General features: G+C 37.0%; 1 protein-coding gene across 1 annotated transcript in view; it reads left to right on the top strand.

The window, feature by feature from the left end:
• Positions 1-13,463, top strand: part of TOP1 (DNA topoisomerase I) — a 70,236-nt gene that overhangs the window by 27,330 nt on the left and 29,443 nt on the right. The window contains exons 3-8 of the mRNA XM_015815749.1: positions 4,452-4,548; positions 7,642-7,777; positions 8,803-8,858; positions 9,635-9,712; positions 10,291-10,366; positions 11,210-11,307. Of these exons, the coding sequence (XP_015671235.1) occupies positions 4,452-4,548; positions 7,642-7,777; positions 8,803-8,858; positions 9,635-9,712; positions 10,291-10,366; positions 11,210-11,307 (541 nt within the window). The remainder of the gene's footprint in view (positions 1-4,451; positions 4,549-7,641; positions 7,778-8,802; positions 8,859-9,634; positions 9,713-10,290; positions 10,367-11,209; positions 11,308-13,463) is intronic.

The raw sequence follows: 13,463 nt of genomic DNA, 5'->3' as shown, positions 1-13,463 counted from the left end.
CCTGCCCTGTCAGAGGTGATAGAGGTACCAGTAGTAGATGAACCCCTGGCGTCACTGTTCTCACCCTCCACGGTATCTGGAGATATGGCGGAGGCATTGAAGTCAGAGGACAAGAAGGCGGAACTTACCTTCCGCAGGACCCATCAGGCCTCAGCATGGGCGATAAGGGCAGCGATATCTAACTCCTTCTTTGCCAGAACTTCCCTACTCTGGCTGCACCAGCTCCAGGCCAGGGTTTCTCCAGAGGAGGACAGAATGCACCATGACTTAAGGAGGCTTGTGGCTGCAACAGAATACATGGCGGACTCTTCATTACACGCTGCCAATTATCCTGCCAGAGCAATAGCGTCCAACATCACAGCCCGCAGATTGCTATGGCTCAGACAATGGCGAGCGGATATCAAGGCAAAGTGGCGGTTAGCGGTTGCGCCGTACAGAGGTGGCCAACTATTCAGTGAGGCCTTAAACCCTTACCTAATCAAAAATAAGGATAAATGCAAGGTCATGATTCACCTCTCAAGGAAAGTAGATAAGAGAACCCCTACCTATCCCTGTAGGCAGACCTTCCGACCTGAAACAGGATCAGAGTTTCCTCTGTTCTCCCGCCCCTTTCAGCCCAGATCAGACCGTCAGGTCGATAGATCTGGCAACAGGGACAGATACAGATAGCAATTCCACTCGAAGTGGCCCTTTCAAGGAGCGGGGGAACGCCCCTTTCGTAAGTCCAAGTGACGGTGGGGAGACCTCTCCCATAGGTAGCAGGCTGGTCCTTTTTGCAAACAGATGGCAAGCCACCACGGACCTCTTGGTCCTAAACACCATCAGATTCGGCCTTTCTCTGGAATTCACCTCCAAACCCCCGAGGCACTTTGTTCCTTGCCCATCACCCAGGGATCCAGTCAAAAGAGGCGTCCTCAAGGAGGCCATTCAACACCTCCTGGAAATCTGGGCCATAGAGCCGTTACTAGCGGGACAAGAAGGACGGGGATTCTATTCCATTCTGTTTATCGTCCCAAAAGCCTCGGGAGGATGTAGGGCAAAGATCTAAAAAGTCTAAACAATCACTTGGCATACAGAAGATTCAAAATGCAGACACTCCAATCTATATTGGCCGGCATCAGAAAAGGAGACCTCCTAACATACATCAATCTGACGGAGGCCTACCTACATATCCCCATACTTCCTGATCACCGGAAATTTCTCAGGTTCTATTATGCAGACCAACACCTTCAATACAGGGCTCTACCCTTCGGCCTCTCATCGGCCCCCAGAGTGTTCACAAAGGTACTGGCGACGCTCGCTTCGCATTTATGGACCATCCCGGTGGGCATCCAGTGCTATCTCGACATTCTCATCCAATCCTCCTCCGTCCAGGCAGCACAGCCAGAATTGATACTAACCTTAAGAACCCTCCAAGACCACGGGTTCTCAGTAAACTTCCAAAAAAGCCAAACAGTTCCGTCGACCTGCCTCCTTCACCTGGGAGCGTTGATAGATACAAGGAAGTGCGAGATTTACCTATCTCGAGAATGTCAAAACAGCATTTGAGTCCTGGTCACTCAGATTCGAAGGAAAAGCGTCACCACACTGGCCACCCTCTCCCATCTGCTGGGAAAGATGATTTCATACATAGCAATCGTGCCCTGAGCACGGCTACACTCCAGAGACCTGCAATGGTTCCTGCTTCCGTTCCAGAAACTAGGATCCAGCTCCTCCAACCAAAGGGTAGGCGTGGCAACTTGGCTGACTTAGTCTCTACGGGCAGAAGACGAAGTTAACCCATTGGTGGATTCTCCATCGTCATGCTGAGAAAAGGCGTTCAGATAAGACAACGCCCCTTTTAGAACTATTGTTTTTATTAAAGAAAATGCAACTAATTGACTAATGCAGCAATCCTTAGCATATTAAAAACCTATAGCTTGTTCAGTCTAAAAAGGAATTGTGTGTTCATTTGTGAGCCTTCAAATCAAGGTTGACTCCTGCTGACTATCTGGACAAGTCCCTGCAATTTTCTCGGCAAGATTTCAGAAGTGAAATGTAATAAGCAGTGTGGTCATGTGACATCACACTTTATGACTGCATTGCTTGGCATATCCAATCACAGCAGGGATATTTAAATTGATGTAAAGTGTTTTACCTACATTTTGTAAAAAGAACTTTCAGATAAGTGGTTTGGGGGTATGAAGGAAAAAGTTCCTCAAATTCTTAAGGTATTTATTTTAATTTTTTAAAAACATAGCAAATATTCTTATACAGACACTAGAAAATTAGCTTTAATCATCTGTGATATATAAATGTATCTCATTGCTCTCCAGTTAACAACACAATCCTATACATGTTCACTGAAAAGTTAAATCCTAATGGTTTACTGGGATTTGTTCTCTGGAAAAAGTATAAAATTACCTTCTAATTACAGACTTATCTTAGCTAAGCCTGTAGCTAAGCATGGAATATAAAAATTAAATGGTTGCTTATTCTTTTCATATCTACCCACTTGCACCTCATTTTACTCTGTAAGTCTTATATAGCTCAATTGCAATAATAAAAATAAATCCTAGATTTTTATCTTGTACTATATAATTACATTCCTAGTTTATTAATTCAGACATGGGAATGGAGTGGTGGTGCTAGTGTATTTAGGAAACTGAACAAAGTAACATGGCTTAGTGAAAACAAATTTGCTGCATTCACAGGAATAAAAACAAAAAAGTCATGTTGAACACCAGTACTTTTTTGTGCTTCTTTATGGCTAAAGTAAGAATGTGTTAGAAAATTTTCTACTACAGCCTAAACGCAAGTGATCTAGGCTTCTCTTGCAACATGTATCATCACACTCTGAGTGGTCAGTGTAGCTTATTCAGTTAGATTCCTGAACAAGTTTACTCTAAGTCAGGCATGTCAACATGCCGGCCTGCGGGCTGGATGCGTCATGCTGAAACCGCGCCCACCCCATTGCCAACAATGGGGAAAAAGTCACGATGCGACCTCACGTGACGTCGAGAGTTTGACATGCCTGCTCTAAGTGTTTTGACTCATGGGGAAAATCAACCAGTCAAATGGATCTAGAATGAACAATGCTCAAAGTTGTAACATAGCTGGATTTCATATCCCCCCACCTCCCATCTGCATATGCAAAATAGATAAGGAAGCAATTCCTAAGAGAATTGTGTGATTCTGAGGATAATTGTTTCCTAGCACCAGGATTATGTGAGACCAGGGTTCAGTTTTTATTAAGGTCAGGTGGTACTCTTGGGAAAATCAGAATTTCAGTTTAGCCTGTTTGATAGTGATTGCAATGTCAAAAAGAGAAAAATGCTGTGAATTCTAACACATTATTTTATTTTATTTTAAAACATTAAAGAGATTGTTTTAAAAATCTAAAAAATATTGGACAGCGGGATATTAATAATAACAGAGATATTTAATAATTATCCAATCCCCAGGGCTGATGGTACAGCCAAGGTTGTGAGGGTCCTTTGGAAAGTCAAAAGTGATGAAGCCAGTTTCACTTCATGTTCCATAATGCAGGCGCCATAACAGAAAAAGCTGCCACCTAGAGCCCACCAAATATACAGTAGTGGCCAAAATTGTGGAAACCTTTTGGGAAAAGTACAGTAGAAATGCCACCTTTGGTTAAGTTTCCACCAATTTTTCTTCTAATTTCTTTATAACTGTAGCCTTGTTCACTTAATAATACTATTTTACATCGCTTTCTGGGCAACCAGTCAACTCTTTGCACCATTACTTTAATTTTATTGCGTTTTACAAGCTCACAAAATGAAAGAACAAAAAAAAAACAACCAACTTGATAGCGATCACATAACACACTGACAAATGTCCTCCTCTCAGCTTCAATACATGACATCATGTGGAAGAAAAATGGCTGACTTACGCGCTACCAAATATAGCCAGAGTGAAGGAGACAGTTCTACCACGGTTGAAGATTGGACAAGGCATATCTAAATGCCACGCTATGGAGGATTTTATAGATTAAGGGCTATACTTTAAATTGTACCCAGAACTGAATTTGGAACCAGGGCAGGACCCTTGGTATTACATGTTCCCAATTAATACATGGGGTGCTGCATTTTGGACAAGTTTTAATTTCTAGTCTTTTAAGGCACACTTACATAAATCACATTGCAAGACATGAGTTACTGTATCTAGGACCTCTTGAATCAGGTATGGCTACAAATTACATTCCATAGCTGGGCAAAGGCTCTCACTAGCCACCTGCTAGGAGCCAAGAATACTAAAGGACTTCCAAATTGTAAACCTGCTCTATCACAGGGCATAAAGACCCTTACAATGTCTAGCCACCAAGACAGAAAATTGATAGCATGTGTCTCAGCCTAGGGTACCAATGCATAATTAGTAGCATTGTAGCAATTTGGACAACTGATTTATTTCCCTGTTTTACTAAATTCCTTTCTTTGCTGTTCTGTCCACAGATTCGCACAAACATAAAGATAAACACAAAGACAGAGAACATCGACACAAAGAGCACAAGAAGGATAAAGACAGAGAAAAATCCAAGTACAGTAACAGGTAAGGCCAGGTACTTTTATGATCTGAGCTTGCAAAATCTGAGTTTTCAAAATCTTGAATAAATTTTTATAGTCTCTAGATTATTTCAATCTGATTGTTATTACATAGATGAATTTGGACAGTTTAACAGTTGAAAAATTTAGTTCATATTTTATTAATGTTCTGATTATTCTAAAGGGCTTGATTCTTTTGGGTTGATTTAACCTGATAAGACCCCTGTTGGTAGGCAGGTTATACTTGATCTTATAGATAGCCTTGGGGAGCATAAAATAATTACATGTTCTATAAAGTTATTTATATTAACACAGTATATCTTGAAGTAAGTCATCTTGATAGATCTGTGATACTGCTACGCATAATTGATCTTGTCACATCATAAAATGATATTGAAATAGAAAACCCTTAAGGCTACAAAAATACATTTTAATATAATTTTTTATTTAAAAAATTTAAAAAGATGATAAAGACTAATACTAATACAAAGTAAGACAGAAAAAGGCAAACAGTGCAAGTAAAAAAATGAAGAAAAATAGAAAAGAAAATAGAAATAGAAAAGTTTAAACTTACTGAGTTTCCAATTACCAAGAAATATAGGTGTCTGTTATCTAATCCAGGGGTTCCCACCTGTGGGCCGCGGCCAACTAAAAGGCCACTGGGCCCCATGAAGGCATGGTCACACTCGTGCTAGCGCCGCCCCCAAGTGTCATACCAGCACTAGCGCCGCTCTGAGCATCCCACCAGCGCTAGCACTGCCCCGAGCAAACGATCGTGACGGGGCTCGTAGTGCGGTCGTGATCGTGTCGAGAACTCGTAGGGTGACCGTGATCGTAGTGGGGCGGGGCTCGCAGTACGACCGTGATCTCGGTGGGGCTCACAGGACGGCTACGATCACAACGGGGTAAACGTCGTAAACGCGTTTACCAACCACTGGAGACAAGATTAGTACCTTCAGTTAATAGGTTGTCAGCAAGTTCTGTCAATTTCACCAGGCATTCTCCATGATGAATCTTTGTGCATATAATACTATCTTGGTGTAGTAATCATATATTGAAATAGTTTTCCATGGTTTTTTTTAAAGCAGTTAATTGGTTAATTATAAAAGGAAAAGTTCTGGTTTGAATCGAATATTAATCTTTCAGTATCTTAGGTATCATGAATTTCCTGTACTGTACGTATTTGAATCCAATATTTTTAGCTTTTTTATATATCCCTCAAGGATGCTTAAATGTCCCGTCATGTTGTTCACTTTTAAAACATATATTTCAAGTGCCTTTCTATACTCTAAATAATTTCTCTGCCGTCATGTACCAACAATATACCATTTTATAAAAATTCCCTTTGAGATCATATCCCAATGTAACTTTCACCCTTTTAACCACATATCTTCCCATTGATCCATCTGTATATTGTAATTAAAATTCTTAGCCCACTTTTTCATACATTCTTTAAGTTCAAGGCCACAAAAATTAGATCTGTGTTGAAAGATTATGAACAGGTACTCATAATAATAGAAAACAATTTAAAGCTGCTTTTGTTTCTCTTCATTCACATATTGTTGTTTTTTAATTTTAAGATCACAAATCTAAGATTGGGTAAAAAGAAATTTCAAAGCATACAAAGAGACTCTTTAAGTAAAGCTAGGAAATTTTTAATATAGTTTCCAAGATAATTGGTTTTAGTTTGGCACAGTGTTTAAAGGTACTGTGCTAAAAAACAGGAGACTGTGAGTTTTAATTCTGCCTTTGGCATGGAGCCAGCAGGGTGACCTTGAGCCAGTCACTCATTCTCAGCCCTAGGAAGAGGATAACGGCAAACCATTTCTGAAAATCTTGCTAAGAAAACTGCAGGGACTTTCCCAGGCAGTCATCAAGAGTCAAGACTCGCTCAAAGACCTGTGTTCACTCACACAGGCAAAAACTGCAGATTTGATGTATTTTCCTGTTTTAAGTATTTTGTTGGATAACAGTGTTTTATGATGAGATAAAACTCACTGGAAAATATTGGTTTCTTTTGATTATAATTGTACAATAAGTGAATTTTATTTGATAGAATAGTTCATGCAAACTGCAAAGGCTTTTTAGCACTTCTGACTCCAATCTTAGTGTAGAATTTGCAATGAAACAGGAATATTTTCAGAAGAAATAACTATATGTCCATTTATAAATTACCGGGTTGGGGGGGTGTAGATTTTTGTTAAAGGATAAATACATAAAAATGTTCAGAATACTTGCTTATTTAGCTTTTGCTTTGAATATTTGTTGGAGTCAGGCTAATTACAGTTTTAAAAGGGGATAACTCAAAAGGAGGTAATCTTTTTAAAATACAAGTTTGTCTTTGTGCTTATGATGTTTCTGCTTTCTTCATGTGGTCATAATATAAACGACTGATAACAGCTGAACATTATACATCATTTTTTTCTGTTCTGTGAAATTTACTTTTGGGCAGGCTATCCTAGAAGAGTTTAGACTTGGCCTTTTCTGGATCTTAATTCAACCATTATATTTCCATGGCTTGGAAAGCATAGTCAGTTTAAGTACGAATTGAGATGTCACTTATTAGGTTTTTCTTAGTTTGTNTTTTCTGGGTTTCCCTGGAGAATAATTAGACAAATAAAGATGTGTTCCTGAAATGTTTGTGTCGCTTTTTCTTTTCTTTAAAGAGAAAATATTGAGTAATTTAAAGAAACCGAGTCATACATGCAGAGTTATAATAGCATTGTTTTCTTTAAGTTTACATGTTCCTCACTGAGCTGGGATAGCACCATTGAGAATCCAAGTTAGTGATGTATTTAAGATCATTTTAGTTGAGATACATTAAGCAAAGCACACATATGCCTGCAATTATGTCAGAGGAATGCAGTTACTTGTGAATTTTATTGATTTCTCTTAAGCAGACTGTCTTTACTGTTGCTAGAAAAGAAATAGAAAGTTTAAGTTAATGATAACTAGTATTCCTTCCTCTATTGATACAATCATTGCAATAAATTTTTGAAAGCTTAACTTTAGATGCTGATAAGTCTATTTGGATGTTGATAATGTGACTTTTTTTTTCAGTTGCCCCTTCTCTGACTGAAAGTATTCTTAAATCTTACAGTGAACACAAAGAGTTTTCAGAGAAGAAACACAAAGAGAAGGAGAAAACCAAACATAAAGATGGTAGTTCAGAAAAACATGACAAACACAAAGACAAGCACAAAGATAGAGAGAAGGAGAAGCGAAAGGAAGAAAAGGTACAGTACTATGATGGGGATATTACTCCTTTGGGTTGTACTTTTATCAAGGATAAAGCCACTCTCTGCTTTCATGTTCTAAGTTATCTGATCTGCAGCTCTTGATACCAAGAAAAAGTTAAGGTTCTGAGGATAAAATGAAGTTACAAATTGTGTACAACTTCATTGTATTTGAATGTTTTGTTTGTTTAAAATGTCGAAAAAGGTTCAAAAGGGTACAAAGATAATTATGATAAAAATGCATATATTGTCAAAGAAAAGAAATACATAGAAAGTACCTTTTAAAACGGTGACACAATAGAATAAAAAAGAAATATAATATATAATTTTAAAATACAATTCTTATACTTATCTGATGTGATTATTCAAGTACATCTGTATTTCTAATACATTCATATAATTATCATGCTTATTTTATGTGCTGCATTTTATATAAATAAGCCCCATATTTCATTACATTTCTCCATAGAAAGTCTATGTCAATAGGCAATCTGCTGATAATTGGCAAGTGCAATTAGATATTCAATCCATTAAGTGAAAGGAGCCGAACATCTACTTTTCCAATACTGCAATGTCTATTGTTTAGCAATAGTAAGGGCATGGAAAATCCAAATATATTATCCCGTTATCAAATTCCAAGTGCTACATATATAGTTCAACAGAATATTTTTGTCTGAAAATTTTAACTTTCGTCTCACAATTACATCAATGTCATCACTACTTTCTCCCAAAACTTAGTAAGCTTAGAACATTGTAAAAATCTGTTTTATTGTCACAAATTTAAGACATTTAAAATTAAAAACAAGCTTTTACATTGTATTTGAATATCTTAAGTTTGTAAGAATAAATGCCATTGTTAGAAGAAGAAAATAGAAAAGATGCAATGTTTGAGATTAGTCTCACAGATTGAAAAGTTTCTCGGCACAAAAGCTTCTGGTGCAAGGTCTTTTGTCAGTTCCATGGGGAGAAAATCTAATGTCATTTTTAAAAATCATAATGACCCAGTTCTCACTTATGTTTTTTAGAGTAAATCATCTGGTGAAATGAAAATAAAGAAAGAAAAGGAAAATGGCTTCTCCAGGTAGGCAAGTAATGACTTTGCACGAACATGCTTTCTGAATTTTTGTTCTTGTCTGAAAAGAATGAAATAAGTTTCAATAAGTAGTCCTGGTCTATATTATCTGCAAATTAGCACAGTGTTTCACATCAGGTAACATGCACACCCCTACTAGTATGCTAAATTGGATCTATCCCATTATATCCTGAATCAGGGCATGAGAAAGCTGAAAGATGGCAGAGAGCCAATGAAAGGACTTGTTCTAAAAACCTAAAATATTGAAATGGTGTATCAGATTACCTGAACTCTGTGAAACAGGGTGAGCTCCCATTACTTGCCTCAGCTCCTGCCCACCTAACAGTTTGAAAGCATGCAAATGCAAGTGGATTAATATGTACTACTTTGGTGGGAAGGTGACAGCCTTCTGTGAGCCTTTGGTGTATAGCCATGCTGGCCACATGACCATGGAAATTGTTTTCGGACAACACTGACTCCCTCAGCCAAGAAACAGAGATGAGCACCGTGCCCTAGATACAACTGACAGGGAAACTTTTTGCTTAGGCTCAGAGGCTTGTGTTTTATTGTTGAGGAGTTTTATTCTCTTGCTCTTTGTCATGAAATTCTTGCAGGAATTTGTTTCCATTTTAACATTGAATATTGCAAGTACTTCATTCCAGAGTAGATAAGAATGCAACGATAATGAGTGAATTCTTGTTGCAGTAAAATTAGTGAGTAAGGTGAGCTTCCAGATGATGTTTTAACTGTTTTTTAATAAATATGTATATTCCTTCATCATATAGTCCACCACGTATAAAGGAAGAAATAGATGATGATGGCTATTATAAAGAAGATTACAAGAGACCCCGAGAGGATGATGAGTGAGTGTTAAATTCAGCTGTCTTTCCAGTTCTGAGTCTTCATCACTCAGTTGATTAGCTATATCTCTTGATAAGATCAGAACACAAATTTATATCTGGTGTATAGAATCTACAATTCAGAGTACATCAAGAGTGTTTTCCAGTTGATGCATTATTATATTATTTTGCAGAGGTTCTCTAGAATAAAGTTGATCAATATAAGGGGCAGTAGGCTGAATCAAGCACTAAAGCATTAAATGTATGCTGTTTCACAGATGTAGCATAGATAGATAATTCATATTTATTGTCAGATGCTGGGATAATTTCTATAGCCTTGGAAAAGGCTTCTAAAGCAACCAATTATTAAACCAACAGTTTAATGACAACTTTATTTTAAGAATGTTTACTTCTCAGAGTTGTTTGCTGAGATGGACAGCCATACAAATTGAAGGAAGATAGATGGATGATTGGACGGACAGACAGACAAAAAAGTAACCTTTTGAAATGGAGGCAGGGTAATTTTTTCAAGCACTAATATTCAAATAGAACTGATGAGGCTAAAAAGAAATGAATTATTTGCAATTATTTTGCTATTTCAGTATTGACTACAAACCTAAGAAGATTAAAACCGAAGATGTAAAAAAATCAAAAAAACGAAAACAGGAAGATGAAGAGGTATTTTTTACATTTTATTTTATCTTATGGACTGCCAACAATTTATGACAGTGGATCAGTATTGATCCTGACATAGCTTTAAATATTGTCCAATATATATAGTAAGAATCCTACTCTATTTCCTCGAAAATAAGACCCGGTCTTATAAACTGTTTTTGTCTCCAAAAGAGGCGGTAGATCTTATTTTCGGGGGATGTCTTATTTTTTTCCCAACACCTGCCTCGCGGCTGCGGCACCAAGAACCCCATCCAACAGGAGCCTATGTGGCTGCCTGTCACTTCTGCGGCCGCTGATAACAGGAGGCCATGCGGCACACCATGCCGTGCCACTGCCACCAGGCGAGGCAGGTAGGGGAGGGGGTGGAGGTGCACCATAGGCACCCAAACACTTTTCGCCCAGAGACTGCTAGGGCTTATTTTCGGTGTGGGTCTTATTTTTGGGGAAACACAGTACCTTTAGCCTGAACTTTGGAGGTAATTAAGCAAATTTGTAGATGTTGCAATATGAATATAGCATATTTACTTGAAAATACACTTTCTCTTTTGTTTATACATGTAGCATTATATCAGGCTTAAAAGAAAATCAAATTTTAAATTGAGCAGTATTGATAATGTTGCTCAGACCTATTATATCTCACTTAAAAATAGTTATTCATAATAACCTTGATATATTAACTTTGATAAAACATTCTCATAGCCCCAGTGTATAAAGCCGCTAAAATACATGTGTGTTAAACCTCCTTTTCTATTAAGAATATTTCAAATGGATCTCATTTTACGCTAAATTTTAAAATATAAAAGAATCTTGTGTTACCATAGTACGTTTTCATTTATCTGTTTTTAGGAGAGCAAACCGAAGAAAATAAAGAGCAAAGATAAGAAGCCCCCAGGAGATATGAAAAAGAAAAAAACAAAAAAAGAAGAGGAACAAAAATGGAAATGGTAACACCTACATACATTTGTATATATACATGTCCATCGTGTAATTTTCTTTCATGTTAAGCAATATTATGCACAGCATAGAAAAGAAGTAGGAAATAATAAACCAATAAAATAAACAGGAGGAGACTAGAAAAAGGAAAGGAAATACAGCTAACTTTCTTTTATACCATCACCATTCACCGTACGTTTCTATCCTTTCAACCCATGTTTGTTTTAAAGAACATAGTTAAAGTCCAGTTTGTCTGCATTCAGATTACTCCTAGGTATCTTTACTCATAAGATGCTATGTACTACCTAACTAGTCCCCTCGCCCTGCCTAATCTTCTCACTTGAGATGGGTGGCAAAAAATTTAATAAATTAAAAGATCTGTCTTTTCACTAGTATTTGCTTATTGTATCATTTCTCAATCAATTTATCTTTAGTAAAAATTTCATCAGGATACACACAGTTTTCACAATTCATGCATAATTTGCATTAATTCATTCTATTTTCTCTGTCAATGACAACCAGTTTGCTCTTTGAGATATTTTCATATTTTTCATACTGAGGTATATACAACCTATCATACTTGATCCCCAAAGATGTTTGTTTTTTTTTAAAAAAAACATAATTATATTTCTGAAAAACTCCTCTTTAGAGAAACTGATATACTGTCCTTAATATGATACAAATAAAAAAAATATCACTGGTTCACAAGGGATCATTGAGTGCTGCATCTTATCTGATAAGTCCTGAGAATGCATGACAAAATTTTAGTAGAAGTAGGGTTGAACAAATAAATGGCAGATTCTTGGAAATAAAAAAAAAGCACGACAAGGACAGAAGGAAAAAAAGAGGAATCCTGCTGAAATCTAAAGGACCTTACCACCAGAATTGGCATGGCATAGTCAAACCCATCTTGCAGCCAATAAGAAAGAAAAGAGCCTGGAGTTGATTTTAAAAATGCCCACAGAAGATAACCTATAGTTATTTCTCAAGCTATAAGCTCAGTAATACTAGAAAAAGGGGATAGATCAGAAAATTTTTTTGCATGGCACAGCAAAGAAAGAGAGTTTGCTAGTCAGACGGTTTAAGAAGCAAAAAGACATAGAGAAGAACAGAAATAATGGTTTGTAGACCAGAAGAGAGAGGAGCACAGGAAGAAGTTTCAGAAATTGGTCCAAGCCATAACCCCAGTTGATAGAAGGTGAAAGTATTGGCACTTTTTATGTGATATTGTGAGAGTGGCAATTTTATGCAAGTGATTTTATTCTTACTGTAAAAGGCTCGACAGCTTACTCTAATCATTTCAGGTAGAGAATATAAAAAAGTAACTCTTTACCAGTATAAAGTAACCAAATAAATACGCCATCAGATATTCAGGGAATTTTCTCAGGAACATGGGAGAGAATTATTGGCCAGGTGGCTGAGCTAGGATTCAAGTGGCTATAGCCTGATTTTTAAAAAAAATGGTGTCCTTACTTGTCCTACTATGTAGGGAGTTTTTGGGGTCAAGAGCAATATCTTGATAACTCACAACATCATCATTTTCTCCCTCCCTGCCTCTTTCTCTTGTCTTTTGAAGGCGCAAAGCTATTCCGCCTCCCTTTCATCCTCTGTCTTCCTTTCATCTGATTTGTTTTTCGTCTTTAAGGCTATGAACTCATTAATGGCCTTCTCTAAGGAGCCTGTTATTAGTCTCAGTGCCAGTTATGAAATTTGGAGAACTAGAAGCTCTCTCAGTGAGAGGAAATCAGTGTGTCATTCCCCATTATTTTACGAAATCCCTTTATTGCATTTTTGAACTCAGAATTTTAGCCTTTAAAATAACACAACCAACCCCACCCCTAACTATAACAGAACTATTTAGAAACTAAGAGCATGAGTTGGTTAAGAATGCTTCTGGTTAAATGAAAAACTATATTTGCATATCACCCTTTTTACTGTATATACTGAATACTTTGATGTGTATTTTTTCTTTTTCTTTTTTCTTTTCTATTACAAAATAACTTTTGTTATTGTTTCAGCTAACCAGCTCTGTGTTTAGAAATAAAATCCCCCAATGAGAATATCAAATGATAAACAAGTGATAACTTTTAAGAAATTATTTAAGCATACTTTAGAATATAAAACTATTGGTTTAATTTTCAATGCAATTTTTTAATTATTATTTAAA

The sequence above is a fragment of the Protobothrops mucrosquamatus genome, unplaced genomic scaffold (genome assembly GCF_001527695.2).
Source record: "Protobothrops mucrosquamatus isolate PMUCROS unplaced genomic scaffold, P.Mucros_1.0 scaffold373, whole genome shotgun sequence".
In the NCBI taxonomy this organism is placed as follows: Eukaryota; Metazoa; Chordata; class Lepidosauria; order Squamata; family Viperidae; genus Protobothrops; species Protobothrops mucrosquamatus.
This window is presented reverse-complemented; position numbering and strand designations above follow the sequence as displayed.